Source organism: Nematostella vectensis, chromosome 1 (assembly GCF_932526225.1).
Source record: "Nematostella vectensis chromosome 1, jaNemVect1.1, whole genome shotgun sequence".
In the NCBI taxonomy this organism is placed as follows: domain Eukaryota; kingdom Metazoa; phylum Cnidaria; class Anthozoa; order Actiniaria; family Edwardsiidae; genus Nematostella; species Nematostella vectensis.
The window spans coordinates 19478481-19501960 of NC_064034.1; the positions used below are offsets into that span (position 1 = coordinate 19478481).

General features: G+C 45.4%; 2 protein-coding genes across 2 annotated transcripts; one reads left to right on the forward strand and one right to left on the reverse strand.

The window, feature by feature from the left end:
• The first annotated feature begins 15 nt into the window (after positions 1 to 15).
• On the forward strand, positions 16 to 7230 carry LOC5507670 (transitional endoplasmic reticulum ATPase). Its single transcript, XM_032376379.2, has 24 exons — positions 16 to 160; positions 487 to 589; positions 697 to 768; positions 1119 to 1219; positions 1342 to 1422; positions 1502 to 1563; positions 1707 to 1837; positions 2190 to 2267; positions 2412 to 2465; positions 2536 to 2594; positions 2973 to 3016; positions 3107 to 3160; positions 3230 to 3309; positions 3379 to 3514; positions 3777 to 3889; positions 4006 to 4077; positions 4323 to 4415; positions 4507 to 4842; positions 5134 to 5391; positions 5664 to 5714; positions 5804 to 5878; positions 5950 to 6033; positions 6161 to 6318; positions 6658 to 7230. Exons 1-24 carry the CDS (start codon positions 150 to 152, stop codon positions 6773 to 6775), a joined length of 2424 nt encoding a protein of 807 aa, XP_032232270.1. The 5' UTR covers positions 16 to 149; the 3' UTR covers positions 6776 to 7230.
• On the reverse strand, positions 7231 to 22394 carry LOC5507671 (delta(24)-sterol reductase). The gene is made up of 7 exons (XM_001628254.3): positions 21854 to 22394; positions 20994 to 21112; positions 19688 to 19951; positions 18970 to 19110; positions 18216 to 18413; positions 9301 to 9497; positions 7231 to 7738 (listed from the first exon to the last, which is right to left on the reverse strand). The coding sequence occupies exons 1-7, from the start codon at positions 22362 to 22364 to the stop codon at positions 7585 to 7587; spliced, it is 1584 nt and encodes a 527-aa protein (XP_001628304.1). The 5' UTR covers positions 22365 to 22394; the 3' UTR covers positions 7231 to 7584.
• Positions 22395 to 23480: the final 1086 nt, after the last annotated feature.

Below are 23480 nucleotides of genomic sequence, written 5' to 3' on the forward strand. Positions count from 1 at the left end.
TTTTCAAATATGGTGTTGCCGATACGTCACCATATGCACGTGCGCAGAGGACGCCGGTACAGTGAATTACTCAGCAGTTACATCTAAAAGATCTCTCAGAAAGGCATACTGTAGTTTGGACTTTTTGGGAAGCAAATAACCCATCAAACATGGCTCACCAGTAAGTATACACTGCCAGATACACTCAGATCATTAGCTGTATCTTTTCCAGTGTTGGAAAGATCGTACTTTCTTTCCGCGCAACTTTAAAGTTGTCATAGGAAATTAGACAAAGGGTTTTCTGCCTCGTGAGATTTCACAAAACCCGGCTTTTGAAAACCTTTTTTTTTTCTACAGGAGCGATCCACCTATTGTTTTGTCTAAAATGTGGTTTATAAGATGTACCTTTTTTATAACAATGTGCCTTTTATTTTGGCAAACGACGTAAACGTATTTGAAAGAGCTGTTCTTGTGACTAAGTTCCTCTCTTGCCAATTTTTTTTTCAGGGATGAACTTGCCACAGCGATTTTAAAGAACAAGTCTCGGCCCAACAGACTTTTGGTCGAGGAAGCTGTAAATGATGATAACTCCGTTGTTACTATGTCACAGGTTCGTAGGCCCCAATGTATCCTTTATTTGCGGGATATATCAATCCTAAAACCACATTTGCATCCACAGCAAATTTTAACTTTCACTTTCCTTTCCTCTTTTTTTAGGCAAAAATGGAGGAGCTACAGTTATTTAGAGGGGATACGGTGCTTATAAAGGGGAAAAAGCGCAAAGATACGGTAAGAATTAACCTTTTATCATGGAAAGTACGTTTGAGACATGATGAATACGACAACGCCAACAACAGATTCTTCATCTACAGTATTCAACTTTCTAAACAAAATAGACCCATCGTACCCTTATTCATATTTTTTTTCATAATTAATTCACAATAGCCAAATTTTAAATGCTTTGCGTTGAACTCATTATGTTTTAAATATGCTTTGTCATGTCCTTTATAATTACATAAGTTCCAAGTATTGAAATGGAGGTAAATTTTAAAACTGATGCTTACATAGATGATGACCAATCAGGTCTTGCCAGCCGCTGCATATGTAAATATTGCTGAGATGTGTAAATTTATTTCTAGGTGTGTATTGTTTTATCTGATGACACAATTTCTGATGACAAAATTCGGATGAACAGAGTTGTACGCATGAATCTGAGAGTTAGACTGGGTGATGTTGTCAGGTTTGTATACTTATTAAATGGTATATAAGTAGTATAATTGTATTTTGGTTTGTACTTAAATTCACTTTGATCATATTTGAAGTCTAGGGGTTATGTCTAAGCCATATGTTTTCCTCCTTCAGTGTCCAGTCTTGTCCAGATGTGAAATATGGAAAACGAATTCATGTCTTGCCTTTTGATGACACAGTCGAAGGCCTTACTGGGTAAGAACAAATTTCTTTTCATTATTATACCACCACTAGTTACTTGCTGGAAGCTAATGTAAAATTAAACCCATTCCAGGAATCTTTTTGATGTCTTCCTCAAGCCCTACTTCGTAGAGGCCTATCGCCCAATTAGAAAAGGTATGCTGCCTTATTGTTGTATTTTCTAGGTTCCACAATTGTTGTTGCTCCCATTGTTTGAAGAGTGTTCAAGTTTAAACCAATTGTTGTGATTTTTATTTTGTGATTTTTTGATATTGTCTCTTGGTGCTGTTCAATTCCAGGCGACATGTTCTTAGTCCGTGGCGGTATGCGAGCAGTTGAATTTAAAGTCATTGAGACAGACCCTAGCCCCTACTGCATAGTTGCACCTGATACCGTGATTCACTGTGAGGGAGAGCCAGTCAAGCGTGAGGTTTGTACACTGCACCTCTTCCATGCTCATTGGACCAGGGTTAGACTGGCAAAGCCCTTTTTCTAATGCTGGAATTGTCAGTGAAACTAATCTTTTTCACACAGGCATAAAACAAACAATTTAACTTAATGTTGATGCCCCTGATTGTTAATGTCATGATTTATTTGTTGATGTCCCTAATTCAACCACACTTACACATAGCACCTAGTTTTTCTACAGCTTGTGGAAAAACTAGGTTGTAGAACACGTAGGTCTCAACTGCAGTGGCTTGGCTCTTTTATTATTTAATAATCATGTGTTGGCAGTATGTGTGATTGCACCAGGGAATTGATGTTCTTTCCTGATATTCCAGGAAGAGGAAGAGTCTCTGAATGAAGTTGGTTATGATGACATTGGGGGATGCAGAAAACAGCTTGCACAGATCAAGGAGGTGTGTTTACTAAATTGATTATCCATGGCTTTGCATGATGACTAATAACCATACTGCTCGTGTTAAAGTACTGATATGATATTTATGGGTTTAATTGTGTCACATGATCTATATTCTAAATTTACTTTAATTTGATTGTTATAGATGGTGGAACTTCCATTGAGACATCCACAGCTCTTCAAAGCAATTGGAGTCAAGGTTAGTTGAGGCAGATAACTGTACTACTGTAGTTGTTTTATATGTCTTAAATGTCTCATTTCTGCTCTAGCCTCCAAGAGGGATTCTGTTGTTTGGACCTCCTGGTACTGGTAAAACACTGATGGCCAGGTAAAACATATTATCCATCTTTATTAGATTAGATATATAATTGATATGGGTACCTGTTGCCTTCCTTGGAGGCACAGACATCCTTGAATAAACGTAGCAGTTTTGTGTTTCTGATCAAATCCTAGTTTCTATAACTGATGTATTGTAACAGGGCCATGTTGTGCTTCTGATCAAATCCTAATTTCTATATCTGATGTACAGCATTGTTATACAGGGCCTTGTTTTGTTTTTAATCAATTCCTAGTTTATCTGATGTATTGTTATACAGGGCCTTGTTGTGTTTTTGATCAATTCCTAGTTTATCTGATGTATTGTTATACAGGGCCATGTTGTGTTTCTGATCAATTCCTAGTTTCAATATCTTATGTATTGTTACAGGGCCGTGGCCAATGAGACTGGTGCCTTTTTCTTCTTGATTAATGGTATGTTACAGTACTTGCAATTTTTTTTTTTCAAATGTCCTGGTATTAATGTAGCAAAAGGTAATGGTTTCTTATTATCTTCTCTTCTAGGTCCAGAGATCATGAGCAAGCTTGCTGGAGAGTCAGAAAGTAACCTAAGAAAAGGTATGTTTGGTGTAAGTTCTATTATTTCTTGTGAACTACTAAAGCATCTCACATGATTATTGTGTTCAGCCTTTGAGGAAGCCGAGAAGAACTCCCCTGCCATTATCTTTATTGATGAGATTGACGCGATTGCACCCAAGAGAGACAAGGTAGGGTAGAGTATTCCATAGGGGTATTGTGTGACCACAGAAAGACGGATAATTGTTTTGTGGTTACAGACACATGGTGAGGTAGAGAGGCGTATTGTATCACAGCTGCTGACACTCATGGACGGCTTGAAGCAGAGGTCACATGTCATTGTCATGGCAGCTACAAACAGACCCAACAGTGTTGATGTTGCACTGAGGAGATTTGGTAAGTCTAAGCCATGACATTTTGTGGACCATGTATTGTGTTCTGATTTTATTGGATAGTGTAACAAGACAATGAGAGGGGTTAGTGGGTTGGGATAGGTGTAGGAAAAAGTGGTCAGAGAAGAAAGTAATAAAGTAATAACTAAGGGGAGAAAGCAGTGAAGGACTACACCTAAATAGACACAAGTGCACAATGGTATCGTGTATGACAGTAAAACATGAATGCGATTCATAGGCTCTTTTTGTCTTGTGGTTATTTCCAGGTCGCTTTGACCGTGAGGTTGACATTGGCATCCCAGATGCAACAGGACGTCTGGAGATCCTCAGAATCCACACCAAGAACATGAAGCTTGGAGATGATGTTGACTTGGAACAGGTATATGCCTGTCAAATGCTTTTTGCCCAGCCCTTAATCTACTTTTTTTAGCTTTTTTCTCTCACTTTTATTCTTATTTTGTTGATATTGAACATATATTTTGCACTAATATACAGATTGCTGCTGAGACCCATGGCTATGTTGGCTCAGATGTTGCTTCTCTCTGCTCTGAGGCAGCCCTTCAACAGGTTAGTACCTTAATGTAACATGTTGTACTGAAGATTGTACTGTTTACACACAGATTTTACTCAGTATTCCTTGTTACTTGATGTATTTATGGTACCCCATTGTACTGTATTTGATGACCCTATGCACTTCTAGGTTTTACCCAGTATTCCTTGTTACTTGATGTATTTATGGTACCCCATTGTACTGTATTTGATGACCCTATGCACTTCTCAGGTTTTACCCAGTATTCCTTATTCCTTGACAGATCCGTGAGAAGATGGACCTTATTGATCTTGAGGATGAGACTATTGATGCAGAGGTGCTGGACTCCCTTGCTGTCTCAATGGACGACTTTAGGGTAAGTGTACTTTGTAAAATATTTGAGCTTACCACACCCATTCTCTTAATTATCCCTGTTCATCCACTTATGCCGTTAAATTTTATTTCAGTATGCCATGGGTGTGTCTAACCCATCCGCCCTGCGAGAAACTGTTGTTGAGGTACCCAATGTCTCCTGGGATGACATTGGTGGTCTAGAAGGGGTCAAGCGTGAGCTGCAGGAGCTAGTGCAGTACCCTGTTGAGCATCCAGACAAGTTCCTCAAGTTTGGCATGACCCCTTCCAAGGGTGTCCTGTTCTATGGCCCCCCTGGTTGTGGTAAGACACTCCTCGCCAAGGCCATCGCCAATGAGTGCCAGGCCAACTTCATCTCCATCAAGGGGCCCGAGCTACTCACCATGTGGTTTGGAGAATCTGAAGCCAATGTGCGAGATGTGTTCGACAAGGTGAGAGTTATTTGGTTATAGCCAGATACATGTGTAGAATCTTTCTCTTTCACTGGATGCTCCAGTTCCAGCCAATTGATTGGATACACCTACAGTGTATCGTTGTTTATTCATTTTTGTTCTAACTTAAAACATGATAACGAAATTCAGAAGGAACATTTTGTCTTAGTTCATCCAACTGTATTTGATGTTATACTTGGTATGCTTAAAGTCATACATATAAGAATGACCGATTTTGCCCTATTTTTATGCATTTGATGATGACTGATGACTGATTTTGCTTTCCCCTAGGCACGTAGTGCTGCCCCGTGTGTGCTATTCTTTGATGAGCTGGACTCCATTGCCAAATCCAGGGGTGGTAATGTGGGAGATGGTGGTGGTGCGGCTGATCGTGTCATCAACCAGGTCCTTACAGAGATGGATGGTATGAACGTCAAGAAGAATGTGTTCATTATTGGTGCTACCAACAGGCCGGACATCATTGACCCCGCCATCCTGCGACCTGGACGTCTTGACCAGCTGATCTACATCCCTCTTCCTGATGATGGGGTAAGCCCTCTTAAAATATACCAATAAACCACTTGTTTATTTGAAAATTCAATGACACATTTGCAGTAGTACTTCAAAGTTATCATTAATGTCAAACATCTTATGGATATCTGACTGAAAGCATCTCAGTTACATGCTTGAGTCAGCTGATTGAAATAAATTCTTTAAGTGACTCTGTATGGTGGGATTGTAAATGGCGAAGTGATACGCCTTATAGGGGATATTACTCAATAAAAAGTTGCTTTCATTTAATTGTGTGATATTTGTTTTAGTCCCGTTCTTCCATCTTGAAAGCCAACCTCAGAAAGTCTCCTATTGCCAAGGTAAGAGGATGGGCTTAGTTATGTTTTATCTCAACACTACGTACACTTTTCAGTAATCAACACTAAACTTTGGTTAATTTATATTTTAGGACGTTGATCTAGATTATGTTGCTAAAGTCACACATGGCTTCAGTGGAGCCGACTTGACTGAAATCTGCCAGAGGGTAAGACTAAGTGAATTTAGTATTACTCTTATCAGAACTTTTTCTAAAAGTACTTTTGCTCTTTTATTCAGGCATGTAAGCTAGCCATCAGAGAGGCCATTGAGACTGATATTAATAGAGAGAAGCAGCGAGTAGACAACCCTGACTTAGACATGGTAAGTCAAGGCATAATGGTAGCAGAATTATTTATTTTCAGGTTTTCCAACGTGTTTTGTGTTGTCAAAAATGATCTAAGTCGAGATAACAAAGCTCTTACCTTGTTATAACTTTGATGTTTTCTAGGAAGTGGAAGATGAAGATCCCGTGCCAGAAATAAGGAAAGATCACTTTGAAGAAGCCATGAAGTTTGCCAGGCGTTCTGTCAGCGATAATGACATTAGGAAATATGAGATGTTTGCTCAGACGCTACAGCAGAGCAGAGGGTTCGGAGGCAACTTCAGGTGCGTGGTGACTCGTGCTAAAATGATACTAAAGATAACGCTGTGATGAACTCCAATAACTACTGTAACCCAAGCTACTCCAGACCCACCCCAAACAAAGAACTTTGAGCTCAGTAGATAATATTTTTCAAGTTTTTTATTTTAATCAGATAACCTTAACCTCTTTTTTAATCTCTTGGTCCAAATTACATAAACATAGGTTTCCATTGCAGCTTTAAAATCGCTCATTCTCCTGTATTCAATGTTGGTCTACATAAATATCACTTGAGCTTAGTACAGTATTTATTACTGTAGTTCTGGTAACTACCCTGTAAACCAAGTTTCTATCTTGTTGTGTAGATTCCCCAACCAAGGCACTGGTGGTTCCCAGGGCGGGGCTGGTGGTGCTGGTGGTGGCAGCGGCGATAACCAGGGTGACTTGTATGGTGATGACGGAGATGATGATCTGTACAGCTAGATGCACAGCCGACACAGTAAATGACATTAGTCAAGGTGATGCCACCTTTTAAGTTTATTAAAATACTGAACTCTGCTGCCAGCAAAGCGGCTACTATAGTTTGCCCCTTCTGACCCTGAATCAAAGTTGGTTTGAATTCTCTTCGTCACGTTACGTTAGCTGTGACCATTCGTGTACGTCGTTTTATATTCATCATTGTAATTTATCTATTAATTACAGGGTTTTCATTTAGTTTCAAGAAAATTCTAAAATATCAACCAGACAGCAAATCAAATACCAAGAAATTAGAGTTAGTAAGAAAAAGTTTCAAATAACATGCTGGGCTGTTGTCATAATCACAGGTATTGTTTACTGCCCGTGATTCGTTGGATCCTGAGATTGCTGAAGCGAAACCAGGAATATTTGGCGCAACATCTTGAAAGAAAGATATTTAATAAAAGACCCAACAGTTTAAATGAGATTGGTGTGTTTGATTTTATTGCCAGTTTTCAGAATAAAAGATAAAGCAAATTTTTCATGGCCTTTAACACTTTCAACACCTCAAAAAGGCATGTCGTACGAGCTCGCTTGTGTTTACACGAATCTTGGAAGCCTTGATCGTACGAGCTCGCTTGTGTTTACAAGAATGTTTGATTGGCCTGAAGTCAAGGCTCTTGAGACCAGGATACACTAAACTTGCCACATAACGCAAGAGAACACTCTTGGTCTCAATCATTAACCATGTTATTTTATCACAAAGTGTTTCGTAAATATTTCCACCCCTCGCGATGTCTCACGGGCGATGAGACCATGACGTTGTAGGACCTCCCTCAGAGCCTCGCAGCTCGTGAAACCTTGTCATAGATCTCCGGGAAGGCTTCCTTGCATTGCATTTCCTCGCGGAGCTTGTCATAGAGCTCATGGTCAAACATCGCGCGAAACTCCTCTCTTGTCATGTACGAGTCAGCGTATAGCATCTGAAACCTTGAAATGAAATTTTTGAAACATTGAAACTTTACCTCGCACAGCTCTGAAAGTACAGTACATGCATAGTGATTTTCATGAACCCGTGAACTACACTTTAGCGTATTACACTTTATTGTGACCTGATTGTTCTCTTTTGTGTTTTACTGACTATTACCCTTTGACTATCACACTTTGTTTCACGGGTTAATGAAAACCACCCTACTGCCACAATTTCTCTAATATTCAGTAGCCGAAAGCGAAAGGAATAGTTGTTAGACAAATAACAGTACAGTTGAAGCTCTCGTAAGCGACCACCTTGGGAACTGAGAATTGTGGTCGTTAACGGAGCTGGTCTTCTACGAGAGCTTGCTCTCATAAGTGACCACAGAGCGCCAAAAACTTTAACAATAGGTGTTGGTCGCTTATGGGAGTTTAATTTAAATGGAATCTTAAAGTTATCGTGATAATAACAACGCTGTTATATTTTCGTTTATTGCTTGATTTTAAAACTAGGTATTTGACTTATCATGAGTGACTTCTTTTATTTAATAGCAATTAAATCTACGCAAAGTAGCTCGTTATGCTCGTTTATATCGACGACTTAAGCTTTTTGTCATGAGAATATCTTCTGCGTCTACGACGACCGCACGGCGTCTTTTGTTAGCCGATTTCTAAAGCGTGCAACAAACAAGTGGATGGCTATTGTAACTGGAAAAAGGATAAATCGTGGTGCTGGCAATGGACTAGAGATTCCTTGCATTTACACATTTTCTGGAGACAACGAAATGTCAATCCCATGGTTGAAATTGAAGTTAGAAAATTGAAATTATGAAATTCTTTAATGGTTGCCTACTGGAAAGGCAGCATTTGTGAAACATTACAACATTTCTGCTTTATATGTGCTTTCAGCATGCATTGGATATGATGTTTATCAGGTGTTGACTGATGTTGTAAAACCAAAAATCATTGTGGTCGCTTACGAGAGTTTAAAAATAAAAGAAAATCTGTTGGTGTTTTGAAATTGTGGTCGTTAACGGAGCTGGTCGCACCGATAAGTTGGTCGCTTACGAGAGCTTAGAATTACAGAGCTTGTGTGACAATTCAATCGGTGATTTGTGATCGTGGTCGTTATCGGAGCTGGTCGCTTACGAGAGCGGTCGCTCAGAGAGCTTCGACTGTAGTTAGGTAAATTTATACAGCCAGAACTGGTCTGGTCTGGTCATATGCCATTCATTTCTTGGCCTCAAATTTCTTGCACTTTTTTTGATAGGTCATAATCATCATAACTTTCCTACTAGTACGTCGACCAATTAAAATGTAGCATGATGATAGACCACAAATCTGCTTATGTAATTTGACTATAACCTTATACCATAATGGGGCGCTTTTTAAATTTTTTCGGGTCTTTTCATTTCGGTAAAAATGTTGTTAGACTTTAAACAGTTCATACATGGAGACGATTCCAAGGTTTATAAATCGATGACAATGTCATTGGAATGGGGAAGGGGGCGCTTAATGAAAGGAGGGCGTTTATTCGAATCATAACGGTATGTTGAAAAGATATCGAATAACATACTGACCCGTCAACACTCTTGACAAATGCCTCGACCCTCCTCATGTTCTCCCTCGCCACGAAGTTCTTGACCTTGGGCGTGCCGTAAGCTCCTATATCCACGTACATCCTACCGTCCGAGTGGGGTCGCCTCTTGTCCACGGGGGCGTGCACTAGACCAGGGGTACGGGGCAAGTACATGGGGCAAATCCACAAGGGGTAGAGCTAGAGAAAACAAACAAGTATAATCACTATTAGGCCAGGGGTACGGGGCAAGTACATAGGGCAAATCCACAAGGGGTATAGCTATAGAAAACAAACAAATCCCTATTAGGATCCTATTAGGAAGTTGCGTGGTGGGGTTGTATCTTGTTTCATTATTTGTCTGAATTGTTGTTTAATTTATGCTAATACTATAACTGCAATCAACTTTAATAGCCTAAGGCCCTTTCTACAAGGTAGCGATCGAATTTCCTACGGTTGCGCGTCCCGTTCACATGGGACCTCCTCCAGCTGAATGAAAGGCAGCTAGTTGTAAGAGACCCGTGCAAATAGTATGAAAAATTCACACAGTTCCGTGTACACACCATTTCCGGTACAAGTTTTTGAGCGGTCGAAAATTTGAACGAAGCATGAGTATCGGACGGAGAACAGAGCGCGCGCGTTTGTGTAAAGCGAGGAAAGGGACCTTTCCATTGCGCGCGCTTTGTCTCTGTTATCCTTTCCTTTTTTTCATTAAAACTACTAGCGATAACAAAACGGTGAAAAGGAGCAAGGTTAAAGAGCAACGCGTGTACATTCCATTTCTTAAATTAGAACACCCGCTTCTAGCTTGAGCTTTCTTGGATCATTCTACGTTTGTGCGTGAACAAAGAATAATTGAATAATTACGTAAATTAGAACACAAACGTTTCATCTCGAGCTTTCGCGGGAAGTCCTTACAGCACGATGGGCGTCTGCCTTTCGTCCGCGCAAAAAGTCGAGGAAATTAAACAAGAGTGCGAGAGCAAAAACGAGGTGTCCGGGCACGAAGAGCAAGATGGCGTACATGTAAGAAGAGTTTACGTGAGAAGGGCCGAGGCCGCGTCAGGCTCGAATGCCGAGCGACGATACGACTACGAAGACGAGGTGCAAGTGCGGCGGGAAGAGGGGGCGACAAGCTCGCTAGGCGCGGTACCCGTGGAAAAGGCGCGAGAGATGAAGAGGGATCAGCAAGTCTTGACTGCGACCAAGCCTAGACGGAGACCTTTCTTTGGTCGAAGGAGACGGGCAACTGATCGCAAAGACACACCCATGCCAGGCGCCAGTAAATCCGGGTCATCCAAACAGAGATCCAGGAGGGGGAGAGGAGCGGTCAACGGGCGGGAGAAAGACGCAGACTCCATCAGAGGGAAACCTATTGCTGGTCAACTAACAACAAAGGGCAAGGGGCCTCTGATGGGTGCCATTAACAGCGCGCAAGGGGATGTCTCTGGAGTAGAGAGCGCCACGTTCAGTGTTATCGCTAGGCAGATGAGCAGCATGTCTGTGCAGAGCTTTTCCTCTGATGAGATGGATACCAGTGATGGGAGATCCTCGCCTGAAGCAGGCACTCACAACACTCCAGTAAGCACGACCAGTTCTATCCGCAATGCATGCGGGTCTAACCCGGAGGGTCTTATTACTCTGTTGATCAGCGGCGCCAATGGCAAGCCCAGACCTGTCCTCACCAGCAAGAACATCTACGACAGCCTGGAGAGTCAGTACGGCGTGGTGGCAAAGATCCTCCAAGAGATCCCTGCAGATTACCCAGCTCCTGAGCGCATTTCAGATGACGAATTTGCCTTGTACGTCAAGCGCGCGTCGGAGGAAGAGACACTGACTGCGCTTGGAGTGCAAGCCATCGCGGAACAGTACAACTCGGAGACGGATAGCGAGACTGAAGAGGAGATTCCTATACAGTACTCTGCCATCACCGGACGCGACCCAAAGAAGGCATACAAGGAGAGGGAGAGGAACATTTGGATCATGTACCGCGCGTACCGAGGGATGAAGAAAGCAAAACGCCGAGCACAGAAGCTGATGGACGAAGTGATGGGCATGATGCGAGAGAGAAGTGCGCGCCGCGTGGCACCCGAGCCGCATGATCAGGGTGTCTCCCCGCACGAGAGCAAGGCATGGGAAGCGAAGGCGCTAGACAGCTCAGGGGGGTCGATGATGGAGGACGATCTTGATGTTGAGGATCTCGAGTGAGCTGTCTGCCTGTCCACCTGTCCATGTCTATGTGTCTGTCCGTCCATCCATCTATGTGTCTGTTCATCTGTCTACGTGTCTGTCTGTCCGTCTATGTGTCTGTTGGTCTATGTCTGTCTGTCAGTCCGTCTATGTGTCTGTCGGTCTATGACTGTCTGTCCACCTGTCTATGTGTTTGCATGTCCGTTCGTTTTTTTGTCCGTTCGTCTGTGTCTGTCGGTCTATGTCTGTCTGTCTGTCTGTGGTTTGTGTCGTCACTGTATGAATACAAAAGAAATCGGAATGAATTGAACACTATACAAGTCGAGCTAAACGCACAGCAAACACTACACGTTCCTTTATAACCGATAAGCAGGATCAAATGTAAGTAGAACAAAGTATGATGACTTCGAATAACAGAGGAAAATTGAAGCACTGATATCTAAAACGAACGAGGAAGTCTATGCAAGATATAGTTTGAGATGGCTTGAGAGCTGAAGAAATGCCCTAGACTTTTAAAGTATTAACAAAAACTTAAAAGAAAGTGGAAGGTTAGATGAGTATTGGAAATACCAAAATAGTAATGAATGGATAAGAAATATGGATTGAAAAGAATTATGGATGGAAACAGGGAAAAGGGGACGTTGGAAAGAAGAGGAAAAATATTAGATGAGGAGGAAGGACAATGGGAAAAAAGAAAAGGAAAAGAGGAGAAAAAGAGAAGAGGAAAATGAACAAAAGAAGACAGTAAAGGAAAAAGCAGTTGGACAAGAAAATGGACTATAAAGAATGTAAATGCATAAAGTGAGAGAGACAGGGAAAGGGAATGGAAGACACATTATGGAATAGGAGAGTAAGAAGCTCGAAACTAGGAGGCACTCAGTCGATTGCATGTTTAAATCGTGTTACTCGAGGATAGCAGGGCACTGAGGGGTGTCAGACTAGTTAGAATGGTAACAAACTAAATGAATGTATGGAGAAAAGAATGTTGATTAGAAACGCTAATGATTGCTGCCAGCATACACCGCAACCTCACTTCCCTCCTCTGTCAGGAAGAGACCAGTGAGATTGAAGTGAATGCTGTGTATGTGATTGAGCGATGGAGGGAAGTCTTAGTAAGAAAATGCGATTGAGCGATGGAGAAAAGTAAGAAGAAGAGAAGTTTAAGTAGGTAAACGCTGGTTTTAGAATTTGAGCAATGGAAGTATGATTTAAAGGCTGGGTTGGTTTATTGAGTGATGGAGAATGTTGGATGGTCAACAGTGAAGAGAAGGGGAAAACAGGAGCTAAATACTAAAAAAGAGATAAGGACTAATGTGGAACACATGAATGAAAGTATGTTGATTTGTAGTCATAAAAAGTATACGATGACTGAAAGAGGAAGTGAAAAGATGTGCAAAGTAGAGAGATGTGGGGTTTGTGATATTAGAAGTTAGTTCGTTTAACAAACGTGTAGTGCTAATACTATATCAATTTGACTTTGAGCATTTGTTAAATAAAAACCAATCTGATAAATAGTAAACTACCTACCAGTTCTTGTCCTCTAATATACAAATAATGTCTTACCAGTGCAGGTATTGGTAAGAACCTAGGGGCCTAGGTGTGTTATATCCAAATAATGTCTTAGCAGTGAAGGTATTGGTGTGTACCTAGAGGCCTAGGGGTGTACCTAGAGGCCTAGTGGTGTACCTAGGGGTGTACCTAGAGGCCTAGGGGTGTACCAAGGGGCCTAGGGGTGTACCTAGAGGCCTAGGGGTGTACCCAGGGGCCTAGGGGTGTACCTAGGGGTGTACCTAGTGGTGTACCTAGAGGCCTAGGGGTGTACCTAGGGGCCTAGGGGTGTACCTAGAGGCCTAGGGGTGTACCTAGAGGCCTAGGGGTGTACCTAGGGGCCTAGGGGTGTACCTAGAGGCCTAGGGGTGTACCTAGGGGCCTAGGGGTGTACCTAGAGGCCTAGGGGTGTACCTAGAGGCCTAGGGGTGTACCAGAGGCCTAGGGGTGTACCTAGAGGCCTAGGGTTGTACCTAGAGGCCTAGGGGTGTACCTAGAGGCCTAGGGGTGTACCTAGGGGCCTAGGGGTGTACCTAGAGGCCTAGGGGTGTACCTAGAGGCCTAGGGGTGTACCTAGAGGCCTAGGGGTGTACCTAGAGGCCTAGGGGTGTACCTAGAGGCCTAGGGGTGTACCACGGGCCTAGGGGTGTACCTAGGGGTGTACCTAGAGGCCTAGGGGTGTACCTAGAGGCCTAGGGGTGTACCAGAGGCCTAGGGGTGTACCTAGAGGCCTAGGGGTGTACCTAGAGGCCTAGGGGTGTACCTAGGGGCCTAGGGGTGTACCTAGAGGCCTAGGGGTGTACCAGAGGCCTAGGGGTGTACCTAGAGGCCTAGGGGTGTACCTAGAGGCCTAGGGGTGTACCTAGAGGCCTAGGGGTGTACCTAGAGGCCTAGGGGTGTACCTAGAGGCCTAGGGGTGTACCTAGGGGCCTAGGGGTGTACCTAGAGGCCTAGGGGTGTACCTAGAGGCCTAGGGGTGTACCTAGAGGCCAAGGGGTGTACCTAGAGGCCTAGGGGTGTACCTAGAGGCCTAGGGGTGTACCTAGAGGCCTAGGGGTGTACCTAGAGGCCTAGGGGTGTACCAGAGGCCTAGGGGTGTACCTAGAGGCCTAGGGGTGTACCTAGAGGCCTAGGGGTGTACCTAGGGGCCTAGGGGTGTACCTAGGGGCCTAGGGGTGTACCTAGGGGCCTAGGGGTGTACCTAGGGGCCTAGTGGTGTACCTAGGGGCCTAGGGGTGTACCTAGAGGCCTAGGGGTGTACCTAGGGGCCTAGGGGTGTACCTAGAGGTCTAGGGGTATACCTAGAGGCCTAGGGGTGTACCACGGGGCCTAGGGGTGTATCACGGGGCCTAGGGGTGTACCTAGGGGCCTAGGGGTGTACCTAGAGGCCTAGGGGTGTACCTAGGGGCCCAGGGGTGTACCTAGAGGCCTAGGGGTGTACCTAGGGGCCTAGGGGTGTACCTAGAGGCCTAGGGGTGTACCTAGAGGCCTAAGGGTGTACCCAGGGGCCTAGGGGTGTACCTAGGTGTGTACCTAGAGGCCTAGGGGTGTACCTAGAGGCCTAGGGGTGTATCTAGAGGCCTAGGGTTGTACCTAGAGGCCTAGGGTTGTACCTAGAGGCCTAGGGGTGTACCTAGAGGCCTAGGGGTGTACCAGAGGCCTAGGGGTGTACCTAGAGGCCTAGGGGTGTACCTAGAGGCCTAGGGGTGTACCTAGAGGCCTAGGGGTGTACCTAGAGGCCTAGGGGTGTATCACGGGGCCTAGGGGTGTACCTAGAGGCCTAGGGGTGTACCTAGAGGCCTAGGGGTGTACCAGAGGCCTAGGGGTGTACCTAGAGGCCTAGGGGTGTACCTAGAGGCCTAGGGGTGTACCTAGAGGCCTAGGGGTGTACCTAGAGGCCTAGGGGTGTACCTAGAGGCCTAGGGGTGTACCTAGAGGCCTAGGGGTGTACCTAGAGGCCTAGGGGTGTACCTAGGGGCCTAGGGGTGTACCTAGAGGCCTAGGGGTGTACCTAGAGGCCTAGGGGTGTACCTAGAGGCCAAGGGGTGTACCTAGAGGCCTAGGGGTGTACCTAGAGGCCTAGGGGTGTACCTAGAGGCCTAGGGGTGTACCTAGAGGCCTAGGGGTGTACCAGAGGCCTAGGGGTGTACCTAGAGGCCTAGGGGTGTACCTAGAGGCCTAGGGGTGTACCTAGGGGCCTAGGGGTGTACCTAGGGGCCTAGGGGTGTACCTAGGGGCCTAGGGGTGTACCTAGGGGCCTAGTGGTGTACCTAGGGGCCTAGGGGTGTACCTAGAGGCCTAGGGGTGTACCTAGGGGCCTAGGGGTGTACCTAGAGGTCTAGGGGTATACCTAGAGGCCTAGGGGTGTACCACGGGGCCTAGGGGTGTATCACGGGGCCTAGGGGTGTACCTAGGGGCCTAGGGGTGTACCTAGAGGCCTAGGGGTGTACCTAGGGGCCCAGGGGTGTACCTAGAGGCCTAGGGGTGTACCTAGGGGCCTAGGGGTGTACCTAGAGGCCTAGGGGTGTACCTAGAGGCCTAAGGGTGTACCCAGGGGCCTAGGGGTGTACCTAGGTGTGTACCTAGAGGCCTAGGGGTGTACCTAGAGGCCTAGGGGTGTATCTAGAGGCCTAGGGTTGTACCTAGAGGCCTAGGGTTGTACCTAGAGGCCTAGGGGTGTACCTAGAGGCCTAGGGGTGTACCAGAGGCCTAGGGGTGTACCTAGAGGCCTAGGGGTGTACCTAGAGGCCTAGGGGTGTACCTAGAGGCCTAGGGGTGTACCTAGAGGCCTAGGGGTGTATCACGGGGCCTAGGGGTGTACCTAGAGGCCTAGGGGTGTACCTAGAGGCCTAGGGGTGTACCTAGAGGCCTAGGGGTGTACCACGGGGCCTAGGGGTGTATCACGGGGCCTAGGGGTGTACCTAGAGGCCTAGGGGTGTACCTAGGGGCCTAGGGGTGTACCTAGAGGCCTAGGGGTGTACCTAGGGGCCTAGGGGTGTACCTAGAGGTCTAGGGGTGTACCTAGAGGCCTAGGGGTGTACCTAGAGGCCTAGGGGTGTACCTAGAGGCCTAGGGGTGTACCTAGAGGCCTAGGGGTGTACCTAGAGGCCTAGTGGTGTACCTAGGGGCCTAGGGGTGTACCTAGAGGCCTAGGGGTGTACCTAGGGGTTTTCCCAGGGGCCTAGGGGTGTACCTAGGGGTGTACCTAGAGGCCTAGGGATGTACCTAGGGACCTAGGGGTGCACCTAGGGGCCTAGGGGTGCACCTAGAGGCCTAGGGGTGTACCTAGAGGCCTAGGGGTGTACCTAGGGGCCTAGGGGTGTACCTAGAGGCCTAGGGGTGTACCTAGGGGTTTTCCCAGGGGCCTAGGGGTGTACCTAGGGGTGTACCTAGAGGCCTAGGGGTGTACCTAGGGGCCTAGGGGTGTACCTAGAGGCCTAGGTGTGTACCTAGAGGCCTAGGGGTGTACCCAGGGGCCTAGGGGTGTACCTAGGTGTGTAGCTAGAGGCCTAGGGGTGTACCTAGGGACCTAGGGGTGCACCTAGGGGCCTAGGGGTGTACCTAGAGGCCTAGGGGTGTAATAGAGGCCTAGGGGTGTACCTAGAGGCCTAGGGGTGTACCTAGAGGCCTAGGGGTGTAATAGAGGCCTAGGGGTGTACCTAGAGGCCTAGGGGTGCACCTAGGGGCCTAGGGGTGCACCTAGAGGCCTAGGGGTGTACCTAGGGGCCTAGGGGTGTACCTAGGGGCCTAGGGGTGTACCTAGGGGCCTAGGGGTGTACCTAGGGGCCTAGGGGTGTACCTAGAGGCCTAGGGGTGTACCTAGGGGCCTAGGGGTGTACCTAGGGGCCTAGGTGTGTACCTAGAGGCCTAGGGGTGTACCTAGAGGCCTAGGGGTGTACCTAGGGGCCTAGGGGTGTACCTAGAGGCCTAGGGGTGTACCTAGGGGCCTAGGGGTGTACCTAGGGGCCTAGGGTTGTACCTAGAGGCCTAGGGGTGTACCTAGGGGCCTAGGGGTGTACCACGGGGCCTAGGGGTGTACCTAGAGGCCTAGGGGTGTACCTAGGGGTGTACCTAGGGGCCTAGGAGTGTACCTAGAGGCCTAGGGGTGTACCTAGGGGCCTAGGGGTGTACCACGGGGCCTAGTGGTGTACCTAGAGGTCTAGGGGTGTACCTAGGGGCCTAGGGGTGTACCTAGAGGCCTAGGGATGTACCTAGGGGCCTAGGGGTGTACCTAGGGGCCTAGGGGTGTACCTAGAGGCCTAGGGGTGTACCTAGGGGCCTAGGGGTGTACCTAGGGGCCTAGGGGTGTACCTAGAGGCCTAGGGGTGTACCTAGAGGCCTAGGGGTGTACCTAGGGGCCTAGGGGTGTACCTAGAGGCCTAGGGGTGTACCTAGGGGCCTAGGGGTGTACCTAGAGGCCTAGGGGTGTACCTAGAGGCCTAGGGGTGTACCTAGAGGCCTAGGGGTGTACCTAGAGGCCTAGGGGTGTACCTAGGGGCCTAGGGGTGTACCTAGGGGCCTAGGGTTGTACCTAGAGGCCTAGGGGTGTACCTAGAGGCCTAGGGTTGTACCTAGAAGGCTAGGGGTATACCTAGGGGCCTAGGTGTGTACCTAGAGGCCTAGGGGTGTACCTAGAGGCCTAGGGGTGTACCTAGAGGCCTAGGGGTATACTTAGAGGCCTAGGGGTGTACCTAGGGGCCTAGGGGTGTACCTAGGGGCCCAGGGGTGTAATAGAGGCCTAGGGGTGTAGGCAGGGTGCATGTGCTGGCCCAGGGGAGTGTGAATTTAAAAAAAAAATGGAGGATAGGGGCAATGGGGGTGAGTTTTCTGATATAAATCTGACCACCGCTAAAAGAACAAAAAGGATTTTTTATGCCATTATTGTATTTGGCTACAATTAAGTTTGACTTTTAGATTTATAACATAGTGATCTAGAATGCCTTTTTTATCTAATTCGCTTATGCTTTATAGTTTTGTCTACAAATAATATGTCTATTATGAGCCGGAGCTGCACCCCCCTGGGTACGGGCCTGATGTGTACCCCCCTTGGCATTCAAAAAGTGTGTTATTTCTTTATTTAAAGATTGTCATATTCTTTTTCCATACGACTGCTTAACTCCTTCAGAAAATCTTTTAGGCACCTTAAGTATACAGTGATATTACTGTAATCAGTTCCTTTACCTCGAAGTTCTCATGAAAGCAGCTCAGTGAATTGCCAAGTGTTTCAATAGGGACCAGCATATCCTGTACAACATGATGCTGTTCATACAAGCGGCGGAGGGTCTCTCCCTGTGTGAGCTTCAATAAGGAGATCTTGGGAGGCATCACCCAGCCAAACAAATAACGCCAGATGACATTATTGCCAAATGGAATTATATCCTGGAAAACAGAAAAGAGATTAAATTTAAATAAGTGATAACTTGGGATAAAGCCTTTTAAGATTTCATTTAAAGATTTTGTACATTTTTTAAACATTTTATTGGACACCCCATTTAATGCAAACGAAAGCAGTAAAAAAAACTTATATAATATAAGAGACTGAAACTTACCTGCTTTTAAGACATTAGGCATGCTTACAGTTGTCCTTAGAGAGTGCAGTGCATTAAGTGAGAAGTCCCATAAAAATGGTTCAGTTTCATTTCCTTATTGCTTTGGGTTTGGGCATTAGTGAAAAATAATTATTTTTTGTTATGCTGTTAAAGCCCTTTTGCCCAGATTTAATATTGTAGATCTACCGCCAACTCCTTAGTGCAGATAGTGCTAAGTTTTGAATGATGTTATGGGATTACTTGATATGGACTCTAGAAGATGCAAATCTGCAGCTTCCCTTTGAGCATCTTATCTGACGATCATAAATTACAGTGTGGCGGAGCCCCACTGTCTGGGGAGAACACTGGCTATTGGATTATTTGATATGGAATCTCAAGACACATACCTGCAGCTCCCAGAAAATACTGCGAGTGTGGCGATGATAGTAGTCCCTCAGAGGAATGTACTCTACGCCAGGCCCACTCTTCAGGTATGATTGTACATGCTTGAAAAACCATGGCTTCCAAAAGTATCCAATAGGGTTAAGCTAAGGGTTAAACAAAAATATATTTATTAGAAGACATTTTCCCCAGTCACACCTACTGGTCCTACCCCCTGCCACCTACAATCACCCCACAAACTCCACCCATTGGTCTGCCCACCTACCACCAGCCCCCAAAGTCGGCTTGTCACTCTGCTACTTATCTTCATCAGGTACAGGAACATACCTTATCTGGTTCAGGAACACACCTTATCTGGTTCAGGAACACACCTTATCTGGTGCAGGAACATACCTTATCTGGTCCAGGAACATACCTTATCTGGTTCAGGAACATACCTTATCTGGTTCAGGAACATACCTTATCTGGTCCAGGAACATACCTTATCTGGTCCAGGAACATACCTTATCTGGTTCAGGAACATACCTTATCTGGTTCAGGAACACACCTTATCTGGTGCAGGAACATACCTTATCTGGTTCAGGAACATACCATATCTGGTCCAGGAACATACCTTATCTGGTTCAGGAACATATCTTACCTGGTTCAGGAACATACCATATCTGGTCCAGGAACATACCTTATCTGGTCCAGGAACATACCTTATCTGGTTCAGGAACATACCTTATCTGGTTCCGCTTCATCTTCAAACGTCCCCGTCATAACCACAGCCTCAATCTCAGAGTATGCTAATGCCTCAACAAATTCATTCTCTTTTGACATGGACTCTCTGGTGAATGACGTCTCCAATTCCTTCTTGGAATGGACAGGGTTATAGGACAGGCGAACATATTTCTTGGCAGGGATGATAATAATTTCAGCAGCCACTAAAAATCCAAGAGTACCATGGGACCAGGGGATTGAATAGAACAGATGCTCATTTTCTTTCTGCAAAAATAAAAACACATCACTCAACTGCCATAAAACAGAAAATAATATATTAGTGTGCTTCACAAGTACACACACTATGCCAGTCTAATGAGTGACTTTGTTTTATTTTGAACAAAAAGGTTTCCTTGCCTTGTCAGAGAATATTTAGAAAGTTACTGTCTACAATACCATGATTTTCCAATATTTTCATTATCAAACAACTTATTAACATAAGAAAAAAAATATGATTTTACGATTACCTCAATTCTACAATGGCGTTCCTTTCTCCTGGCAACAGTACAGTGAAATGTATAAGAAATTACCTCAATCTAACAATATTGGATGCAACGATATTCCCGATTTTATGATACAAATCTGTTTTCTCAAGCATAATTTTGACCTTGATACAACAATACTGATTCTGTCTATCAACAAGAGATAAAAAAAGACACCACACACACACAGTTCAGTCAATCGATTTTCTGACTTGAAAGATCTTGTTAAATACAGATTACAGTCTTTCAGAGAGTACAGTTACAATATTATTATTTTGTAAAAGATGATAATTAACCCAAACCTCGATACAGCAATATTTTCAATGGATTTTCCCTTATATCGTAAAATCAAGGACCTCTTTGCAACGATACCTCAATTTATATACAATACATTTTCTTTCCCTGAAGAATATCGTAAAATCCAGGTTCCACTGTACCTTTATTTATTATTTTACCATTATTATATATAAAAAAATGATATTCAATACCATCACATATTTGACGGTTTCTTGAAAGCTGTGATCTCTTTCCTTAAGAAATCCTCTTTTCCGTAAGGAATAACTCAAATCGTGAAATTTAAGCCTCTCGAAATAAGCCCTTTTTTGAAAAAGTCAGTTTTCCAGAAACTTGGTTATCTTAGATGTTCATAAACAATAATGACACACCTAAATCCATTTCATTAAAGACATTTTTGGGGGATTTAAAATGCTTTAAAAAGTTTCAGTAGCAACAGGTGTCAGAGATAAGTGCCAAGACCCTTAAACTAAACCAAAGGCACATTGTACCTTTGATGCATGGACAAGTGTTCCATCAGCTAGGACTAGATCAAACCCAACACAGATATGTTGAAACAGGCCAAACTTGTGAGAAGACGACTCAATCCCACAGCCCATAATAAGTCCCCCTGAAATCAAAAGAGGACATACAATTCAGGGGTGGATCAAGGGAAGGGGGAGGGGGGTGGATCAAGGGAAGGGGGAGGGGGTTGGGTCAAGGGAAGGGGGAGGGGGGTGGATCAAGGGAAGGGGGAGGGGGGTGGGTCAAGGGAAGTGGGAGGGGGGTGGATCAAGGGAAGGGGGAGGGGGGTGGATCAAGGGAAGGGGGAGGGGGGTGGGTCAAGGGAAGTGGGAGGGGGGTGGATCAAGGGAAGGGGGAGGGGGGGGGCAGTCCCTCCAGCCAAAATCTTATAAAAGCGTGTTTGAGAGCTCAATTCCATTTTATACTAAACATATTTTTTATATACTGGCACCTCCCTTTCGGGTTTGTGCCCCCCTCCCCCTCCTTCGAGAAATTCTGGAGCTGCCCTTGATATTGTCGAACATATTGTCACAAATCCATCGAATCCTTGTTTATTATCAGGCCCGTAGTCAGGGTCTTGAATGGGGAGGGGGGGGGGGGGGGGGCTCGTTTACCCATTTTCTCTTCCTAGCTTGCAGTGGTACTGAATTTTACTTTATCAGGGCGGACCTTCAAGTCGTGTAGAGGGTTCTTCTGAACCCCCCTGGCTACGGGCCTGATTAGAGGAATGACTGTATTAGGAAATAAATAAATTCTAAAGTTTTATCGCATTTTGCTCGACTGTTGACTGCGCACCCCTCCCCCTTAACAAGTGGGCATAGAATGTAGTTCAAAAAAGTATACAAACCAACAGTCAAATCGTCCAGTTCTGGTAAAACTGGTATAGTCCAGCCGAGTGGTACTAAAGCATGTGTCAACTGGCCCATTGTGACCATGGGCTCGACACGAACCACACCAGTAGACTCGCCAGCGGCGCAATTGATCTCTAAAATATCCATCAAATTCACATCGATATTACAGTGCGTCTTCTTATATTTCCCCACACGAGGGCTTACGGTCATCCAGCCGGGTCTAGCCGTGCACATGGGCTGCTTCCGGCCATCCTTGTTCCATTTCTGCACCTGTTCTTGCACCTTTTGAACTCTTTCTTTGTGACGTTCCGGGTCGCTGTAATACTTGAATGCCAACCAGTTCCGCACAAACAGAAAGGATTCATAGAGCACGGATACGGGGAGAAGGAAGAGACATACGAAAATCCAACGCTGGTGGATAATGATGTGCTCTACGCCCCGGATCCAAACATATAAAGGCAAAAAAACGGCCACTAAGACGACGAGAATTGACGGTAGGTCCGCCATTTTTTTTTTAACTGTCAGTATAACCACAGGTATCCCAACCTTGGCCTTATGAGCGGGCTTCTATCTACACTTCTCTTGTTCTCCAGTGGGCAGGAGCGGATCACAGTTTATTTTGATAGGCAAAATTCTAGACAACAAAATTCCCTTAGTCTTCGCTGAAATGCGCCCTGCTTTAGGCTTCGTGTTTGCTAGAAAACCCGACAAAACTACGTTGCGTGATCTGAGAAAAAGCCCCGTGGCGGGCGAACATTCCCCGAATTTTTGAAATTTTTTTTAGTTGTCGTCGGGCAGGTTTCGGAGCGAGTCGGAGACTGTTCGCGCGCCACGTAACTGCAAATATTCTTATGGTTGTACATAAAACCCAGAACAATTAAAAAGCACGAGGAACTGTTCGTCCCATGGTACCATAATGTGGACCGGGCCATGAAGGGACAGAGACCAACAAAAATAGGCTGGGAGGGGAAGGATGGGATTATCGTCGAGGTAGAAAATAGTGAGGGCGAGAGTTTTTATAGCGATAAAGTATTGAGTTAAATTTTACATTTGTATTTATTGGGCGAATCAGATAAAGCCTCGTGTGATCGAAGAGAATTTTATAGTGTTTGTCACCAGTCAGGGGCGTAGCCAGGGGGGTAGCTCAGGGGTCTCGAGCCCCCCCCCCCCCCACATTCTAGCAGCCCAAAATATAGGGCCTTTCTGGCACCCTCCTGTTAAAAATCCTGCCAGTGTTTGTCACGAGTGGTTCCGTTTTTACCAGTAGTAAAAAGGTTTCAAGCCCGGGGGAGGGGGGGGGGGGGGGGGGGGTTCTTTGGTGACCGTAGGAGCCCCCGAAAAAATACCCTAAAAATACTACGGTACGAAAAAATCACAACCCCCCAATATACCATGCATCATCAAATACACATCTTAAAGTTTAAAAATGTATTGTCATCCTTGCAACTTCATGGAAAATAGTTTTTAATAGAAACTGAAGCAAAAATAACATAACAGTATATAACAAAAAATACCAAACCTCGGATTTCAAGCCCTAAAAAATACGACGGTCACCTCTAATTCTAATTTATAGGGGAGTATCCCCCGGGGTTTCAAGTATAGTTGGAATGGGGCGAGATAAAA